At 47.1% G+C, this 14,770-nt stretch overlaps 1 protein-coding gene across 1 annotated transcript; it reads right to left on the bottom strand.

Annotated features, from left to right (window-relative positions):
- Window positions 1-6,368: 6,368 nt before the first annotated feature.
- Window positions 6,369-14,670, bottom strand: LSM3 (LSM3 homolog, U6 small nuclear RNA and mRNA degradation associated). The gene is made up of 4 exons (XM_043443567.1): window positions 14,522-14,670; window positions 13,211-13,321; window positions 11,060-11,155; window positions 6,369-6,774 (listed from the first exon to the last, which is right to left on the bottom strand). The coding sequence occupies exons 1-4, from the start codon at window positions 14,540-14,542 to the stop codon at window positions 6,694-6,696; spliced, it is 309 nt and encodes a 102-aa protein (XP_043299502.1). The 5' UTR covers window positions 14,543-14,670; the 3' UTR covers window positions 6,369-6,693.
- Window positions 14,671-14,770: the final 100 nt, after the last annotated feature.

The following is a 14,770-nucleotide window of genomic DNA, read 5'->3' as shown; positions in this document are numbered from 1 at the left end:
GGCGAGCGCGGGGCGGAAGCCGGGGCGGAGCGCGAGCCGGGGGTGCGGCCCTCCTCGCCCCTCCCTGCAGGTGAGGCGCTGGCCCCGCAAGCTGCGCGCTGGGAAGCGTTCGCCGGAACTCGCACAAGGCGGACCGAGAGCTGGTTGCCGACGCGGTTCCCCGCAGCCGACCGCGCTCAGGGGGAGGCCCCCCGCCCTTGAGGAGGGCGGGCGCTTTGTGGCGGCGACGCCGCCTCACGGACAGACCAGGCCTCTGGCGCGGGGCACCTCCCCGGGGCCTGCCTCACCCGCGCGTGCGGGATGCCGAGTGCCCCGAACCACCGTGAAGTCACGGACTGGGGCGGCGCACGCGGCGGTTTTGCACGCTGGCCGCCCCCCTGCCCTCACCGGGCCGCGGCGGCAAAAGCCGGGCTTATGGACGGAGGCGCCGCGGAAAGGAAACCACGCCGAGCCAGGATGCGTGGGGAGCCACCGACAAACACGTGCCGAGAACCAGAGAAGGGGAGAGAGAGAGGGAGGGAGGGAGGAGAGAGAAGAGTCGGCTTGCGGTCAGGCGGGCCGGGCAGGGCCCTCGGCTGCTTCTCCAGTCAGGGGACTGCAGGCTCCTGACCGGGCAAAAGCGGCTCCCGGCTCAGAGCCGCGGCGGGCCCGGCCCCGGCCCCTTCCTGCTGCCCGGGAGACAGCTCCAACCTGACCCACTCCCACCGCCACCTGCTCAGCCCCGTCACCTCACCCGCCACGGCCTGCGCGGCAGCAGCCCTGGGCGCTGTTGGTCTGACAAAGTTTGTCTGACTCACTTTGTCACTGACAAAGCCTGGCACTGAGAACTCATATGAGAGTAAATTTCAACTGAGTTAAATTTTTTCACATTCATGGTCCTCCTGAAACCTATCTGGGGAGAAAAAAAAAAAGTGGGAGTAGTTGGAAAACAGTGCATGAGTGGCCTGAGCAAACTGCATGGGCCTCCCAGGACTGCCTCCCCTTCTGTGACTTCCAGACCCAGGGTCCGTGATGTGTCAGTGACCTTCTAGGCTCCATCCGGGCTTCTTACAGAAAGCCTTCCAGCCCTTACAGGCTGACGTCAGGGTGTGAGTAACTGGCCCAGACGGTCTGTGGCACAGCTGGGATTGGAAGCCAGGTTTATCTGACCCGGGGCTTCCCTGGTGGCTCAGCAGTAAAGACTCCGCCTGCCAATGCAGGAGACGTGGGTTCCATCCCTGGGTCAGGAAGATCCCCTGGAGGAAGAAATTGCAACCCACGCCAGTATTCTTGCCTGGGAAATCCCATGGACAGAGGAGCTTGGCCGGCTACAGTCCATGGGGTCGCAAAAGAATCGGACACGACTTGGGGGCTCAACAACAACCAGTATCAGAAACTACAGTGGGGTATGCTGCTTCCACATCCAGGAGACTTCTAGAAGCAGTCAAGAAAATAAGAATCTACATGTTCCAGGTACTAAAGTTGGGCAATGGATCTAAAATGAATTAAAAACACTTGGCTTCTTTATTTTCTTGGTGTTAGTTTTCCGTGTAAATTGGTAACTAGTGAGGTATCTACTCTTGGCGTACACTGTGGTTCTCAGGTAAACGGTAATGGGACAAGATGGCTAGAACAGCAAGTGTCCACTTGTGGGCAGGACACCACAAGTGTCTGGAGAACAGTAGGCAAAGTTCACCTGTGAAAGAACCATTTGCCCTGAATGGATAAAGAAGTAGTGATATACGCATATATGTATATGATGGAGTGTTATTCAGCCGTGAGGAAAGAAGAAATTCTGCCATTTGCAACAACATAGACAGACCTTGAAGGCATTATGCTAAGTGGAATAAGCCAAACACTGCATGTACCGTATGTGGAATCTTAAAAAAAAAAAAAAAGGCAAAAAGTCAAACTCTTAGAAAAATGGTTTCTAGGTTTGGAGGATGGGGGAAATACAGACGGTGGTAACAGTACAGACTTTCAGGTATGAGTAAAATCTGACGATTCAGTATAAACCATGGTGACTAAGTTGACCACACTGACAGAAAGTCCTCACCACAGACACACACAAAGATGAACATGAGGTGATGGATGCATTAATAACCAGAAGTGGGAATCCCTTCACAATGTATACGTACATCAAATCATTACAATGCCCCCTTGAAATACCTCACAATTTTGTCAATTTCACTTCAATAAAGCTGAAAAAAAAAAGTACCATTTCCAACTGTAGTGTTGTCACTGGCTTCTTATGGTTTAACTGATCAGCCATTCAGCATTTCCTGGGGACACGCTCTTGGCCAGGCCCTGGGCCCAGGGGTTGAGACAATGGGTACCAGCTAACAAGAAGCCACTTATTGGGTGGGACTCGTTCTCACATCATGCAAGTAACCCGCCCTCCTCAGAGCTATGAGGACCCCAATACTTACTCTTAGCCCAATACACTCGTGTTCCAGGCCCCCCAGCTCAGCCCGGCAAGGGGACTCCCGCTACTGTCAGGCCCAGTCATGAAACACGTCTAAGCTCCATCCACACCGACGCCCCCGCCTCCACCGCCCCCCAGGGTGCTCCAGGGCCTCTTACTAGATTCCAGAGCAATGACTTCAAATCGCAACATCTCTGCTATAAAGTGTGTTCCAAAAACTTTGTCACTAATCATCAGGAGGGTTTGTTTTCGTGTACGTTAGGGGAGATGGCAAGTTATTCTTACATAACAGGCACTCTGTCTCCAGCTCCCACCCATTCCTTCCCCTGGCTCCCTTGAGAGAAGCACCCCTCTCCTCACTCAGACCAGAGTACCTCTAGGTGGGTGATCTGACCTTTAGTTCCATGATGGGCATGTGGCTCAGGCCCAACCAACCAGGGTGCTCAGTCGCTCAGTCGTGTCCGACTCCTGGGCACCCCATGGAGCCCGCCAGGCTCCTCCATCCATGGAATTTTCCAGGCAAGAATACTGGAGTGGGCTGCCACTTCCTTCTCCGGGGATCTTCCTGACTTGGGGATCAAATCCGCATCTCCAGCATTGGCGGGGAGAGTCTTTCCCACTGAGTCGCCTGGGAAGCCGTCCTCTAGTAGGTGACCCGCTCTCAGCGCAGCTGCCAGAAGGGCTGCATTCTGTTTCTCATCTCCTTGCTTCTGCCAGTGTTCCGTTGTTGAATACTTTAAAAACAACGTCTACTAACTGAGAAGGGTCCATTTCACAGACACCACGTTAACTTATATAATTTTTTAACCTCTGGGGCACCTTGCCTGATGATGGTCATATTTATCATCCTTACACTCTCAGGGGCCTCAGGCTCTATATCTGTGTAGCACCTATAAACTTGATAAATCCTTTCTAGAAACTCTGACGGAGCTTCAGTTGGTTTTTATCTCAGGAATTTTAAGTTTGTCCAGGTACCCCATTGGGTTTTCTCTCAGATCTCTGCACTGTAAGGCGGTAGTCCCCTGACTCATTTTTCCCCGGATGCAATAGCATAAAGGCCTCTACATATGGTGCGTGCCAAGTCACTTTCAGTCGTGTCCGACTCTTTGTGACCCTATGGACTATAGCCCAGCAGGCTCCTCTGTCCATGGGATTCTCTAAGCAAGAATACTGGAGCGGGTTGCCATGCCCTCCTCCAGGGGATCTTCTTGACCCAGGGATTGAACCCGAGTCTCCTGTGGCTCCTGCATTGCAGGCAGATTCTTCACCGCTGAGCCACCGGGGAAGCCCTCTACTTATGCTATCTTTTCTCTTTTCCCTGCCCTTTTGCAAAACACTTGTAACTGTGAGATCGTGAGTCATCGAGGGGCCATTGCTCTTCTGATCCTAACATATATTGGGTTCTCCTCACCATAATGGCTAGGCAGGGACCAGCACGTGAGCCAGTCAAGAATGAAAGCAGGGCAGCTGGCAAGCAGGTAGGCTGTAATCCTGGATCTGCTACTGGGCAGGGCCTGCCCAAGAATGAAATCCACGAAGCTCACCAGAGCCGAGGGACACGAACATCATTGAGCCTCTGGAGCCTGCCAGGGCGACTCCCGGAATTTTCAGTGACCTTCCGTCTAGTGCAGGTGAGCACTGCTCACAGCTGGCAACTGCTCGCCCAACAGAACATTCCTCCCCTCTGACTGCAGGCTAAAATGTAGGTATGTATTACAGGCATTCCTCGTTGATTGTGTTTCACTTTATTGCTCTTATTTTTTTAAACAAATCGAATGTCTGCGCAACCCTGCATGAAGTTTACTGGAGCGTTTTTTTCCAACAGCATTTGCTCACTTCATGTCTGTGTCACATTTTCATAATTCCTGCACTATTTCAAACTTTTTCATTGTTATGGTAATCTGTGATCAGGGATACTCCCTTTATTGTGGGGTTCTGGAACCAAACCTGCAATAGTTCCACGATGTGCCTGCATCTGTCATAGAAGGATGTGTGAAAACAGCCTAGTTTGGGCAGATCTTTAAGAACCACTATTTAAAATGTGTGAAAAATGCCTATTTGCAGCTGATGCTTTTAGTCTTACTTGGGATGCTCATTACTCAGTTTTCAATTGGGGCACGTGTCATCTCAAAGCTGTAGCTGCATATTTTGTCCATCCTTGTTTGTGGGAAACCATGACAAGTCAGGAGCATAAGCCACCAACACGGGGATCAGGTATGGCATCTGCTTGAGAGGCTTCCCCTTGAGTTATGTGATACCACGTCACAGAGACCACCAGTCCCCGGCTCCAGTGACATCAGGCCATCCAGCTGGCTGGAGCTCAGGGTGCCGTGCAGCCCTGGAAATCCAAGGCATGGCTCCAGGGCCCCCTGACTGCACCCTCTCAGAGGGCAGCACCATTGCAGGCCTGGAGAGGCAGCCTGGAGGGAGGACTGTGGCAGGACGCTGCTTGAATGGCCCCTACTGTGGGTTGGGCCCCAGCTCCAACCCTCCAGGCAGGCAGCCTGAGCTCCGTAAGGGCTCGCAAAACTGCCATCTGGGGACATGCAGAGGATTATCCTGCAGGTACACTTTTAAAAAATATTTATTTGGCTGTGCCAGGTCTTAGCTGAGCACTCAGGATCTTCAATCTTCGCTGTGGCATGCAGGCTCTTTAGTTCTGAGATGTGGGACCTATCTCCCTGAGCAGGGATGGAACCTACACCCCCTGCATTGGGATCGCAGAGTCCCAGCTGCCGGACCACCAGGGAAGTCCCCATCCCCTGTATCTTAGCAGCCAGGACTAAGCAGACATCTGTATAGAGCAGCTGGGTTTTATGTGCACACGATCGCAACTGTGTCAGATGGTAAGGTTCATGGTTTTTAGAAACATATTGTGTGTAGACAATAGTCCTCACAGCCAAAAAAATAGTTCTACCTAACCTATCAATTCTAGAAAAAACAGAAAGATGACCAAGAATAGAAAAAGTATTCATGAATTAAGCACAGATATCAGATGCCACAGGGACAGAATCAGAGTGGCCACCACACCAGCCTGTGGTGGACATCAGGAGCCAGGGCTGCCCACACTCTCACCCGGGGACTGCCTGGGACGCACAGGCAAGAGCTGAGAGCTCACAGAGCTTCAGTTTCTCGTGACGTCCTGCAGGAGAGCTGTCACAGGGACGTCACAGAAGACGGACACAGAACGCCTCTGCTCGGGGTACTCTGACAAAAGATGCGGCTCTGAGACAAGCGTTCTGTTCAGGAAGGATGATCCAAAGGATCAACCACTCGCCACCATCAGAAACACAGTCCCACTTCTTCAACAGTGAAGAGGCTGCTGTAAACAGGTTCCATCTTGGGACCTCCTAAGGCCTGGACCAAGTGTGCGGGTGGCAGAAGGGTTCTCTCCTGTCTACTGACGTCGATGAAGCCTCTGTTAGCTTGCCCGCACTTGTTTTCCTCTTCTCCATTAACTTGCAGGAACAGGCACAATAAAGAAAATGAAACCACTTTGTACAATGTCTAACGAAAGCATCTTTCTTGCACATGGCTTAGAACACTGCATGTTAGTACAGTGTACTAGATAACGGATTAAACCACCACTGAAGCCCAACCTTAAAAAATCAGGCCAGACAGTTAGCAGCACTGGGCTTCACCGTTCACTGCAGTGCTAGTGTTTCCGATGAGACGTCATCAGCCCCACCACACCTGCCCAGCCAGCTGGTTCTGGCTTGGGCACTGGTCTCTGCCTGCTCATGGCACCCCGTACACGCATGCCGCCATCAGCATGGCCCTCACGGCCGTGCAGTCCCCGCACCTCAACAAGGGGCTTCCCAGAGGGGCCCGGGGAGGGACGCAGATCCACAGAGCTGCAGTTCCCAGGGCTCAACTTGGTGCCGCAAACCCAGCAGACGCAAACAAGTGTACAAGTGAATGAAGATGTGCTTACTTTAAAGAATTCACAAGACAGGAGACCACATTAAAAACCAAAAAAGGAAATGACACATTTAATTTAAAGGCAGAAACCTAGAAATTGTCCAAAAAAACAGTGGAGCAAATCAATTCCTGAAAAAGCTCTGTATCACGGCGATCACATTTATTGGAAGGGTTGGAGAAAAATAAAAATGCCGTTTAGCTGAAGAACTTATGAGTTATCTACAAATCAACTTATGTCAGGAGTGGAAGAATTCTTGGTTATTTCTTAGTATCAAGATGTACATCGGTCTCTCTTTTGAATATCTTCCACATTCAAAGATGCAATCACACAGTATAGCCCATCTTCTACACAGGATAAATTCTCTGTTTCAGCCAACTCTCAATGGCGGGGCAACTAGCACAACGCCATCTCCCCGTACAAAGAGCATCGGAATGTTCCGTTTTGTTGACTGTAAGAGGAAAAACAAAACAAAACACAGAACCCATTTATACAAATTTGTAGTAGTGGTGTTCATTTTCTGAGATAGAAATTTGAAAACAAAAACCCACAGATTCATCATAACACAAACAAATGGCTTTAAAACCATGGTCACTTACCTCTGTGACACAAAGAACCATCTCCTGAGTGTTTCTTTTCCTGGAACACAACCGGGGGAGAGGCTGCAGCCATCCACCCAGCCTGTTCTCCCCTCTTCCCGGCACACAGCTAGACATTTCTCACTCCCTGCCAACCACATGGCGCCACAGACTGGGTTTTAACCAATGAGAAGTGGACAGAAGTGACAGCTGACCCCAAACCTCCCACAAAGGCCCTCTGTGGCCTCCCCTACCACATGGACTCAGATTACGGAGAACCCTGGGGACGGCAGAGCCCATAAGCCGGTATCCCTGACTGAGCACGAGGAGGAAAGCTGGTGCACCAAGCTAAAACCTCACTAAAGACTGTGAAGTGAAGTGAAATGGCTCAGTCGTGTCCGACTCTTTGCGACCCCATGAACTGTAGCCTACCAGGCTCCTCCATCCATGGGATTTTCCAGGCAAGAATACTGCGGTGGGTTGCCATTTCCTTCTCCAGGAGATATTCCTGACCAAGGGATTGAACCCAGGTCTCCCCCATTGTAGGCAGACACTTTACCGTCTGAGCTACCAGGGAAGTCACTAAAGACTGTGGGCACAAATAAAATCTTTCCATGTTGCTTCACTGTGGCACTAATCCACTCATGTATGGAACGGGTTATCTTTTGTGTGAGCCCAGGGGACAAGCCTTAGGCAGTAAGGAAACAGATATGGAAGGTGTGAAATCTTCTCATGCCTCAGTAAAACTTTTTCCCTAGAAAGTAGCTAGAAAGTAGCCTAAAGACATCCCAAACCTAGGTTCTGGGGAAAAGGTTGGAAAAAGCCAAACACTGGTAGTGTTGCCGTTAACCTGATGCACTGGGCAGGGCACTGTAAGGAAGAGATGAGCTTACACGAGAACTAGCAGGTTTTCAAGTAGCGATAAGAAACAGCATTCATAAGGTCAAAAAAACCAACTGTTTTTAGACTCCAAACTGGGGACAAAAAGCAAGAAAAACAGCTCTGAGGGGAAGACGAGATTAAGGGTGTTGCCTTCCCATTCAAGTTTATGTTATCAAGTGACCCAGGGTAGCCAACATTAATTTGTATGAGAGGAACTTACACATGTTAGAGGTGGGTAACTAAAGAAACAAGTGAAAGTGAAAGTGAAGTTGCTCAGTCATGTCCTTCGCGACCCCATGGACTGCAGCCTGCCAGGCTCCTCCGTCCATGGGATTTTCCAGGCAAGAGTACTGGAGTGGGTTGCCATTGCCTTCTCCCAATGAAAAGAAACAAAGGCATCTGCAAGTTTCATCTAGAAAAGGACTCTGAGGTTACTGGCCCAAAGAATGGGTTGGAAGTAAACAGACAGGAAACACAAGAAGTCATAAGTTTTAAAGAAATAGCACTGACAAAGGATCCACTAACAAAAGCGTTTGACAAACTGAGTATGCCAGCACACGTGAGTGTTTCTGTCAACACTCTGCAGCTCCCATATTTAACAATAAAAATACAGGTAACCAATAAAGAGTTCTAGACAAAGAAAGAATAATTTTTTTTAGTGTAAGTATGTCCCAAATATCGCACAGGTCATACTTGACCTCAACAAGGTTTCTTTCACTACTCAGCCTCCCAGGGGACCTGTCACTGAAGGACCAGTGGCTGCTCAGGGTCCCTGTCCTTCCCTTTTCTCAAAGGGAGTGTTTCTGGCGGTGGCATCCTGCCCCTGCTCTGCTACAGTGCAGGCGGGGTGGTGACAACCCACCCTTCTGAGCTCACAGGAGTCTGCACAACTGACCACATGTAGCTCTGACGGAGAACTGTTTCTGTGCCAGGCAGAAAGTACTGGAAATAACAGCTAGGTTTCCAGAACTTTCTTAACATGTAAAAACTGTTTTATCAGCTTCTTAGGTACTGGAACATAAAAAGAGAACCGTGAACAGTAAATTCAAATAATACCTATAAACTTAGTATGTTAAATCCAGTATACGTATCTGTCAGCCATGAATGTATCTGACTCTTTGTATCTCTCAGGGTTCTCAAGTTTTACTGTGCATAACATCATCTGTTTAACAGCTTTTAAGGCTGTTTCCTGGCTCCATGTCCAGAGATCCTCACTCCAAAGGCCAGGGTGGAGCCTGTGAACCTGCATTTCTAAGAAGTTTTGGGTCTGCCCATATTTCAAAACCCTTGAGGAAATTAGTCTTCCCAACAACCATCAAAGTGGGCTTAGCAGCGGAACCTTCCCAACTGTATTCTTCAGATGAGACCCCAGACCCTGTGCAGCCTTGTGAGAGACCCTAACACAGAAGACCCAGCTGAGCCTGGACATCTGACCCCCAGAAACTGTCAGCTGGTAAGTGGGTGTGCTTTTAAGACACTAAGGTTTTGGCTGACTTGTTACACAAGATTCTGAGATAAAGGGTTCAGATAACTGAGAAAGTCAAGACGGGAACAAGGAGTTGAGAGTGGCCTCATTCTGAAGGTGAAGAGCACCAGGAGCCTAGTCTCAGACGCACCGAGTCTGAGGTGACGTCCAGAGCGGGTGTCTGCACAACAGGAACATTAGACAAGAGTGATGCTCAGGAAAGACACAGACGCATCCACAATCACAATGGCCACCGACCACCACCTGCCACCAGCTTTACAAGCACCAAACTCAGTGCATCTTGGAAGGCACACTTACTGTGCTGGCATTTTACTGAGGAGGTCCTCGAGGCATAGAAAATTTCTAGAACTTGCCCAAGGTCACACAACTAATCAGCAGCAGCCAAGATGTGAACCAAGATCTGTTCGCCCAGAGCTCAAGCTTTTGTGCTGTACGATTATTATAGACTGATGGCTTATGACAAAGAGTAACTAACAATTAACATGTGAGAGGGAAAAATGCGTATTAAAACACAAATAAAATCCATGTTCAGAAGGAAAAAGAAATCTAGCCAAGGAATCAAGAGTACCTGAAAAGAGGCGGACAGCCAGGATAAAGCAGAAGCACAAAAACCAACAAAGGCTAACACCTGAACACTTACTATGTGCCTGTCGCCATCTGAAGGCTTTTCATGGAATCTCTCAATGAATCCTCAACAGCAGTATGAAGTGAGTTGGTACTACCATCCCTATTTTAGAGGCACGGAAACTCAGTCAGACAAGTTGGGTAACTGATAAAATTATAGAGCTGGTAAACAACAGAGTCAAGGCCTGAATCCACGCGGCCCTGTAGCCTGAGCCTACATAGTAAAGCAGGACACTAGAGGAGAGTCAGAGACTGGCTTCTAAATACTTACAAGACTGAAGAAGATCTGCATAATTCAGTGAACTAACATTTTCCAAATGACCAGAGTTTGATGTAACAAAATTACGCTTATATACAAGATCCATTCCAAGTGCAAGGTAGACCAATGAACTTACATATAACAATATGGAAAGTTCACTGATGTAGTTTTAGATTCCACACTACAACTTATCTTTAAGAAACTACTGCTTGTTGAGTTTGGGTGTAGCATCAAAGGCAAGTATCCACAAAAAACACCCCTCCCTTTTCCAGTTAACCTATCTGTGTGACGTTCAACCATAACGTAGCACAACAGATTAAATGCAGGGAAAAAAATATAATTAAATGCTGTCCATTAAGTCAAGCATTTGCAAAACGTAAAACAAAAGACACTTCTCATTAAATATTTTGTTTCAGAAAATACAGTTAGTATTTTCAGAAGAATGTTACCTATGTCAACATGTAATAGATTTATTATTTTTAACAAGTTAGTATTTTTTAAATTTCTCGGTTTTAGTTTCCAGTAGGTACTGACAGATAAATCTACACCAAACAAAGCGCCATCCTGTATCACTGTTATACACAGCACACAGTGGCCCCTTATACAGCCATATCTCAATGCATCCTGGCAAGCCAAACAGAAGCGACCAGGATTCCTGCCCACAGGTGAGGAAGTTACGTCTGCAAAGGTACTTTCTGCCCAACATACCCCAGATAGGAAGTGGCCAAGCCAACACTGGAAACCCAGGTCTGTCCGACTCCAAAGCCTTTGCTTTTAACTGCTACACTCCACTGAGCCCATGAATAGGTATCAAAACATGAAACGCTTTCCATAAACAAGCATTAGTTTACTGGATTCTGAGAACAACTGACATTTTGAAAGTGATGACTAGAACTGCATGACTTACTTTATATATCTCTTCATATGTTTCTTCATCAATTTCTATAGTTGTCACAGTTTCTTCCACATCTCCCAATATCATATTTAAATGCTGATCATAAGCCTGAAGTGGGAAAGTGAGGGACCAAGAGATTTAATAAGCAAATTAGGAAAAAAATGGCTCAATTACAAGTAACACATAACATTAATACTTACACCACAAACTTTTACACGCAAATAAAAAATAACCCTGCTGTACAATATTTCTTTGCAGATCATCTCCCGTGATTACTTAATTGGCTAACACAAATATAAAACTGTTTGTGGTCAAAGATGAATTTACTCAAAATAATTTGAAGTTATATATAGTAAAGGAAATAAAATTCTTTAACTGCTAAGATGACAGCACTAGTCTCCTAAAGGCACAAGACACAGTCCCTCAAACCTCCCTGTCCCAGACTAACCATCACAAAGTAAACTCAAGTAGAGCAGCACCCTGCGTATTTTACAGCCTTGCCAGAATTAACTGCTCAGCACAATCAACAAATAATGCAACTCAGGTATTCAGGGATGTCCTCAATTCAAGCTCCAAAGCTCATGCATTTGACCAAATGGTGAAGCTCCAGAGCGGGGGGCAGAGGGTCTTGCCTAGAACCCACCTGAGTTACTTTTAGTCAAGGGTTAAATAGTTCACCAGCTCACATCAAAATAAAAGCAGCCAATTAGCAACACAGGGAAGTGCCAGGCAAAGCACACAAACAAGAGCAAAGATCCACAGATGAGAGCCCCAAAACGAAGGCTGAGGGGTCATTCAGTGCAGAGGCAACTGAGTCCACACAGGGGACTGAAGAAGCCTCCAAGAGTTAGGGCAACATGTCTGTCCAGGAGGGCCTGTCTATGTGCCACCGGCCCAGGTGATTAAGCTCAGTTCTATTTTTCTCTGCAAAGTTGCCCCTATTTCATGTCCTGGGGCTCATCTTCCTTTCTGCAATTTAAGACTTAGGTCTCCACTTCCTTTCCAAGCACAGGAGGTTTTTGACCTTTAGGTTTCATTAGGTAGAATCATGGTACTGAAGAGACAGCGGAAGACAGATGGCTTAGGTTCCTAGTCTGGCCCTCCTTTCTACTGGCTGTTGTCACCTTAATCAAATAACTTTACCTTTCTGAGCCTTAGATTCTTCAAATGCAAAATGGGGATATCTACACTCATAGAATTGTTAAAGAGATTAAATGAGATATTACAGGCAAAACACTTAGAATAACAGTACCTGGTTTAGTGCTGGATAAAAACTAGCTATTTTTAATCACTTTAGGGTAGAATGGCAAAAATAAAAAGAACACACTCAGCAAAGTATTAAGCTATCAAGGAGAGACAAAACCTTTAATATACTCTCTTTATGAATAAATGGAGTCACATCAAGGGCCCAATCCTATAGAAATATTGATATATACAGATATAAACAAAGGTCCACACATAAAAATGCTTATTGCAGCATTACTTTTAGCAGCAAGAAATGGAAAACGACTTTGGTATCACTACTACCACATAAAGAATTCTGCAAAGTCATTAAAAAATAATAATGAACAAGGTTTAACATGTACTCATGATCAATAATTTCCAAAAAAGATTAAGTGGAAAAAAAAGGTTCTTCCAAAAGGTATAGAAAGATACCACTTATTTTTTTAGAGATGGTGTATACAGTGCAAATATATGCACACAGACACATATTCATGTATGTAAATACACAGAAAAGACCTGAAAGACTATAGACCCAATAGAAGGAATGGCTACCGGTAGAAGAAATGACATTCTACTTTTTATTCTATGTACATCTGTGCTATCTAAAATTTTTCACAACAAAACACAAATTAATATATAAACATGTCAGTAGTTTAAAGAACACTTAAATGAGAATGGAGAACAAGTAAATGTTATTTATAAAAAAACAGAAAAGAAAAAATGAAAGAAATGACAGTGTTCTTTAATAAACACTATTTCCATTAAGAGAAAAAAATGTTAAAAATATGAATAAAATACCATCGCATTTGGCCTTTAGAAATATGGGTGTCTTTCTACCTCCTTCGGGTGGACAGTCAACATGCTCTTCCAGAGCGGACAATTTCCACCTTTCAAAGGAGGAGGGGGAAGGAAATAATCTCAAGGAGACAGCTTACTCACATGTAACCTGCCTCGAAGCTCTCTGTCATTTCTCATCTTCACGTAGATGCGCTCGTCCAGGCTGAGCCGGATGAGATCCAGGGGCTCTTCCACAGTGTTGGTCGTTTGTTGCTGATAAAAGAAGCCGGCTGAGTGACACTACAGACTAGAGTGAAGGGACTGAACCCTCTGCGCCCTGCCTGACTGTGGGCAAGTCACTTAACCCCTCTGTGCCTCAGTCTCCTAATCTGTAAACTGTGTGTATCAGCAGTGCCTACCTAATACTGTTGTTGTGAGGCTTAAAGGACAGTGTATGAAGGTGTAGAACAGTGCCTAACACTAAGTGCTGGATAAATGGGGGCTGAAAAGTACGAAGGAGAGAGAGAGAGAGGAGTTAGGACAAAATGATCATGACTCTGTTCCCTCAAAATCCGAACTGTCTGACCCCATTTCAGGGTGGAGGGAGTCACTCTCTTACGGACTTCACCTTTATTTCAAGTATCATTTAGTAGCCTGAAGACCATACATTTAATGACTACCCCATAAGAGAGAATGCTATGTAGAGATCAATGTTTGAGGGAGGATTATGACGTCAGTACAGGGCAGGCTGAGTTTAGGGAGCCATCTGGCCAGTAAGATGAATATATTAGTATTTTGCAGATACTATAGAATACTGGGTGAAAGCACTGTCTGTGACTCTGGGAGTGTGGGCTCAACTCCTGACTCTGACACTTACGAACTGGGATTAAAAATCGTGCCATCTCTAATTCTCAGTTTCCCTGTTTATAAATGACTGGTAAAGAATCCGCCCGGCCATTCAGGAGACGAGGGTTCGATCCCGGGGTCGGGCAGAATCCCCTGGAGGAAGAAATGGCAACCCACTACAGTATTCTTTCCTGAGAAACCCCATGGAGAGAAGAGCCTGGAGGACTGCAGTCCACGGGTTCGCGAGAGTCGGACACGACTTAGCACCATCCTCCCTTCGTGATTATTGTAAGGAGTAAAAAAGGGCTAATGTATTAACTTGATGTATTTGAAATAGTATCTTGGCAAACAGAAACATACCCAAGAGAAAGGAAATGACGAGAGTGAGTAATAATTAGTTTTCAGCGGGTTTGGAACAGTAGAAGATCTCAAGGCCTGACGTAAAATTCGGAGGGGGCGCGGTTAACCAAATTGGCAGATTAAGGCCTTGAAGACCCAGAAAGAGGCGGCATAATTAGCCACCTTCCCGTGAGACTGGAAAAAGCAAACCTGGTAGGCAAACCCGGGCACAACCAGCCCCGGGAATAAGTAAGCCGCTGCTGAGCTAGCGCTTCAGAAGACACTCACCTGGTCCACGTCGTCCGCCATCTTTCAAACCCTGCGCTCTTTCCCGCCTCTCGCGAGAGCACGAGAACCCCACCCCCGCCTCCGGCCTCTGGAAACGCGAGAACACAACGCACCGGAAGTAGAAATAAATCGGTTTTGCGGCTTTTCGCTTCCGGCAGTCGGCATTGGTACTTCGGGGCTGGGGCGGAGCTTCATCGGGGGCGCGGGGTGGGGGTGTGGCCTTTTGAGAGGGGTGGGGCCGCACTCGCC

The sequence above is a fragment of the Cervus canadensis genome, chromosome 22 (assembly GCF_019320065.1).
Source record: "Cervus canadensis isolate Bull #8, Minnesota chromosome 22, ASM1932006v1, whole genome shotgun sequence".
Classification (NCBI taxonomy): domain Eukaryota; kingdom Metazoa; phylum Chordata; class Mammalia; order Artiodactyla; family Cervidae; genus Cervus; species Cervus canadensis.
This window is presented reverse-complemented; position numbering and strand designations above follow the sequence as displayed.

Coding starts and splice junctions, on each gene's coding strand:
- LSM3 (XM_043443567.1), bottom strand. CDS start 14,542: ATGGCGGACGACGTGGACCAG. Junction 13,322..14,521: donor TGGCGGACGACGTGGACCAG/GTGAGTGTCTTC, acceptor TTCTTTTATCAG/CAACAAACGACCAACACTGT. Junction 6,775..11,059: donor CATATGAAGAGATATATAAA/GTAAGTCATGCA, acceptor TTCCTCTTACAG/TCAACAAAACGGAACATTCC.